Genomic DNA, 5719 nt, shown 5'->3' with positions numbered 1-5719 from the left:
TCTGGTCAGCCATTTACCAGTCTCCCTTTCTCACCTTCCTTGCTAGGTGTCTCCTCGCAAGCAGCCCATCCACTTTTCTAAACTTCTTCTGAAGTTCAGGGTGCCAGAGTTTTCATCTGTGTCTGTTTTATTTTGTTTCTCATATCTTTGTTGTAGAGGGTTCATGTAGTGCATCTGCCTAGTCCGCCATCTTGCCAGAAATCACTCCATTACACTCCTGTTGTTAAGTACCATTGAGTGGATTCCCACTATTTTTGACCCTGTTTCTGAGGCTGTAAATAGGGTTTCGGAAGCGATAAATCTTTGCGAGTGCATAAGGCCTTATCTTTCTTCCTTGGAGTGACTGGTGGGCTTGATCTGTGAACATTGTGGTTAGCAATCTGGTGCTTATCCTACCGAGCCACCTTGCATCCAGTCCATTACTTCTTGTTGTTGGTAAGTGCCGTTGAGTTATGACTCATAGCGATCCTGGATAGGGTTTTTAAAGAATGGTTGGTTGGACTGCCAACCTCGTGTTTCAAACTGACTTTGGGGTTCAGTGCTTTATCCTACAGTGCCATGTGGACTCCAATAGAGCGCACTAAAATCTGTGCTTTGAAAAATATAATGATAATTCTATTCATCTGAAATACATAGGTTTTTTTTTTTTAAAAGCTTTTATTGTGAGGTTTACATGGGAGAACATCAGCTTTACACTCATCATATCATTGCAATGATTACAGTCCCCTCCATGCATCATCAAATAAGCAAAGGGCCACACAGGCCCGCCCCTCTGGCCGCCAGCACACAGCCTTTATCCCTCCCTGAGTCCAGTGCCCTCAGCTGTTCCATTTGTCCATGTCACCGTCTCTGTCTCCATCCCTGGCATCACTGCCTCTCTGGGTAGGATCCCGCTCTCCATTCTTCTTACTTGATGGTCCCAGGAATCTCCGCTCCTGGGCTGCAAAATCAACCACTCTCTTCTTTTTGTCCCCAAACACCTACCTCTATATTTCCTACCCTCACAGTCAGTCCTGATGTTAATCATTCACTATTGTACCACAAGAGTCTTATCCCCATTTCCTTTCGCCAGCCCGGTCCCAATCAATTGGAAATCATTCAGTGGTGATTCTACCTTCCCCTGCCTAGATCCTAGAACTAGGATCCCTCTTGAAAGCTTGTGAGCCAGTCACTTCTTACCTTTACAGCACACACACACACACACACACACACACACACACACACACATTTTGAGTAGCCAATGTCTAAGTTGCCCATCCCTGTCAACCCTGTGTACTGAGGGGGTGGGAGTGAGCCTCGCTGTAAAGATTTGTTCCCTTTTTGAGCTACTACATCCATAATTATAGGTAAAGTTCATCAAATTGTAAAAGATTAGTCTTTTTTTTTTCCCCCTTTTCTTTCTTCTTCTAGTCGAGTTTTGATATCCAGCGATCAAAGATAGGTCAGGTGGGTACTGTCTGCAAGTATGAGTGTCATTATGAATCTCCCCTCACTTCATATCAGCTGGACGCTTCACTTTCCACTCTAGTCCTCTGTGGCCATGTCACTGCCTCTGGGCCCATGAGCCCTTGGATCTTGCCATACTTCTGGCCATCTAGGTCTCCACCTGGGTTCACAGGGGTCTGTTGACTGTGGTCGGGCTTAGCTTGCAAATTCATTGCTATTTTTTCCCCCTCTTCCCCTTATTGGTGACCAACATGGTCACCAGCCAAACCACATTCCTACTCATGTGAAATACATAGTTTTGAGTCTCCTCTGTAGCACAACTATATATTGTCGTATCTGTGGAGTGCTGTCTGGTGTGGCACTGTAGGATAAGCACTGCCCTGCTAACCACAAAGTTGGTGGTTCAAACCCACCTGCCACTCCTGGAAACCCTTATACAGGGTTGCTATGAGTTAGAACCGACTCGATAGCACTTAAAACAACATGGTATCTATTACTAACAAAATACCTTCTCTATATTTTTCATGTATTAAGGTTTTTAAGAGTAGACACAGATTTGAGTTTAATCAGTCACTGTTATTAAGCCAGTTAACAGAATGTTCTGACTCATTGGTAGAGGAACATTTTAAGTTGAAAATCAGGGCCAGCCACTGATATGAAATGTACTTATTCACACAGAATAGGCTTGAAGTGTGGAATTTTTTTTTAGTCTTTACATGTCTTCTTTTCTGAATATAGGTACAGAATGAGCACATGTTGTTGGTGTACACCAGGTGGTGGTTCTACTTTAGACTTCCTAAAGCGCTATGCATCCGGGAACCATACCAGGGAATTTCAAACAGCTGATGAAGACCTCTGCTACTGCTTGGAGTGTGTGGCGGAGTACCACAAAGCACGAGAGGAATTGCCATTCTTACATGAGGTAATTTAGATGGACAATATTTGTAAGAACTTGATAATTAGACAGAAAATGAGTTAAAACTCTCTTAATAGCATTCAACAATGTGCTGTGAGTGATTTATACTCTGAAGGCCTCCCATAGGCTGGGGGCGGACGTAGTAGGTGCTGACCTAGTAAATTGCATATTGACAGAAATAACTGAATTAAAACCTAACAGAATTTTATGATTCATTAGTCATTTTAAACGTTTTTATTTTGAATTGAGGGATCATTTACATGGGAGAACATCAGCTTTACATTCATCACGTAGTATTTCATTTCATTGCAATGATTACAGTCCTCTCTAAGCATCATCATTCAACATGGAGCTTATTTTTTAATAGCTTATTTGAGACTATACACAGTTTTATTTTAATGTCTTTATGTACATTGTTTAATGTTTTGTTTTTAACTTTTTATTATTAATTGGGTGAGGTTTTATAGACAAGATAATCAGTTTATATTTAACAAATTATACATTTTGTTTCATGTGAATGACTGCACTCTCCTCTCTTTAACAGTACTTTACTTCCTTCCTCCCTATGGCTCTCCATTTACAGCTTATGTTTTACAAGTGAACAAAGTAAAAATATTTGATATACACATGGAAAACAATAAAGAATATTTTCATTTAAATGTCCAATGGGCACATGGCAGGTACACAGCCTTACTTAAAATCCATGGACCTAGAACCCGCAGCTGCTCAGTCTCTCTGTGCCACAGCCTCTGTCACTGGCTCTTCTGTTGCTTCTTTTCTAGGTAGAGATCTCACAGTCCACTTATCCTCTTCCTTCTTGATGGTCTTGGGGTCATCTGCTTCTGAAATGAAAAATTAACACTCTCCTCTTTTAGTTAAATAGCTTCTCTAATTACAATTGTGACAATTGCAATTAATCCTCCAAACAATAGTTCACAGTTGAATCATAAAATCTTATCACCATCATCCCCCATCCCCTTTCCCCAGATCTATCTGGAAAAGAGGAAAACTATTCAGTGGGGATTCTACCTTAGCCCCCTCGTTGTGAAACTAAAGCACATGCATGAAAGCTTGTAAGCCAGCCACTTCATGCTTTTATAAAACCCCCATCCCCATCTGGTAGCGTAGCAGTTACGAAATGGTTTGTGAACTACAACACAAGGTCAGCAGTTCGAAACTCCTAGTGATTCCACAGGAGAAAGATGAGGCTTTCTGCTCCCGTAAAGATTTATAGCCTCGGAAACCTGTCCAGGGTCACTATGAGTCAGGACTGACTCCATGGCACATAACAACGACAACAACAGTTTCTTAATTGCTCATCCCTATCAACCTGATGTGGCACTGTAGGAAAATCACTGGGCTGCAAGGTTGGCTTGAACTAAAATGTCGGTGATTCAAACTCACCAGCTTTTCCTCAGAAACACTATGCAGGGTTGCTGTGACTCGCAACCAACTCAATGGCACTTAACAACAACAACATTATCGCAGTACACTGAAGAAAGCAACCTGTTCTTTGATATGAAGAATCTTTTCATTTTGGTTGGAATTTTGAGCAACTGCATCCATAAGCAAAAGTCCAGTTCATCAAATTACAGCAAATTACGCTTGACTCTCCTCATCCTATCAGTCCTGGTACAATCAAGATAAGCTTTCCCAAGATGGCGGCTCCTGGAACAGCTGACTGTCCTGATCCAGAAAACAATGAATTTCTGGATTCTTCCGCAAACTCCCCAGTTATAAACCCTCGGAACTTGCAAACATACCTTTATATTTGTTACAGAGTTCCAACACCAACTCATGAGTCCTCTTGACCCGGTATTCCGTGTTGTTGTTGACCGAGCTACTCACTACATGTCCACCCGATCCACCATCTTCAAGGAAGGCCTGGTAGTGTAGTGGTTAAAAAACCTGGCTGTGAACCCCTCGGTGAGCAGCTCAAATCCTCCAGGCCCTCCACGTGAGAGAGATGAGGCTTTCCGCAACTTGCAGTTAAACAGCCTTGTGGCCCAGTATTCCGTGTTGTTGTTGTTGGAGCAACACACTACACGTCTCGCTGCTCGAAGTTCTCGCTGCGATATGCAGATGATACAACCTTGATCGCTGAAAGTGAAGAGGACTTGAAACATTTACTTATGAAGATTAAAGAGCACAGACTTCGATATGGATTACATCTCAATGTCAAGAAAACAAAAATCCTCACCACTGGACCAATAAACAACATTTTTATCAATGGAGAAAAGATTGAAGTTGTCAAGGACTTCATTCTTCTTGGATCAACTATCAACACTCGCGGAAGTAGCAGTCAAGAGATCAGACGACATATTGCATTGGGCAAATCTGCTGCACAGGAACTTTTTAAAGTATTGAAGAGCAGAGATGTCAGCTTGAGGACTAAGGTGCGCCTGACCCAGGCCATTGTGTTTTCAGTAGCCTCATATGGATGCGAAAGCTGGACAGTGAATAAGGAAGATCCTAGAAGAATTGATGCCTTTGAGTTGTGGTGTTGGAGGAGAATACTATAAGTGCCATGGACTGCCAAAAGAACCAATAGATCTGTTTTGGAAGAAGTGCAGCCAGAGTGCTCCTTGGAGGCCAGGATGGCTAAGCTTCGTCTCTCCTACTTTGAACATATTGTCCGGAGGAAACAATCGTTGGAGAAGGATGTCATGCTGGGTAGGGTGGAGGGTCAGAGAAAAAGAGGAAGACCCCCCACAAGATGATCAGCCAGGTGGCATCATTGATGGACTCAAGTGTGGCAGCGGTAGTGAGGTTGGCCCAGGATTGGACATGGTTTCGTTCTGCTGTGCATGGGGTCGCTATGAGTCGGTTCCGACTCGATGTCACCTGACAACAACAACAATACTTGACTCACAGTATTAAACGGAGTGCTCGTATGGTGCTGTGGGTTAATGTGCTGGACTGCAAGGTCGGTTTGAACCACTTCAAGCTCACCAGCTCCTCCTTGGAAGCTCTATACAGGGTCACTATGAGTTGAAATCAACTCAACGGTGCTTAACAACAACAACAACAACAGTATTAAACATCTGTATTCTTACCTGGTAGAATTTTGGTAAATTAGCTATCCAAGCTAGATCAGATGGGTACTAACTACAAGTTTGGGAGTTCATGCACATCTCCCTGAACTTCTGACCAGATGGCTGCTTCACTCTAAGCCATAGCCTCCAGGGGCTAGCTAGATCAGTTCTCATGAGCTCAGGAGTTCATATCTCTCCCTAAACTTCAGACCAGCCAGGCCATCCTCTTCTCTTATCTCTAGGTCAGCTGGTGTCAATGGAACAAAGCTAAACTCAGCCTGTATCTTTTTTTTTTTTAATTAAATGTTTTTATTTTGCATTG

At 42.7% G+C, this 5719-nt stretch overlaps 1 protein-coding gene across 1 annotated transcript in view; it reads left to right on the top strand.

The window, feature by feature from the left end:
* Positions 1-2191: 2191 nt before the first annotated feature.
* SETX (senataxin) overlaps positions 2192-5719 on the top strand; it is a 110798-nt gene continuing 107270 nt past the window's right edge. The window contains exon 1 of the mRNA XM_006834994.1: positions 2192-2368. Coding sequence (XP_006835057.1) covers positions 2192-2368 — 177 coding nt within the window. The remainder of the gene's footprint in view (positions 2369-5719) is intronic.

This window comes from Chrysochloris asiatica, unplaced genomic scaffold (assembly GCF_000296735.1).
Source record: "Chrysochloris asiatica unplaced genomic scaffold, ChrAsi1.0 scaffold00014, whole genome shotgun sequence".
Taxonomy (NCBI): domain Eukaryota; kingdom Metazoa; phylum Chordata; class Mammalia; order Afrosoricida; family Chrysochloridae; genus Chrysochloris; species Chrysochloris asiatica.
The sequence above is the reverse complement of the archived record's forward strand: the minus strand, read 5'-3'. Positions and strand labels throughout refer to the sequence as shown.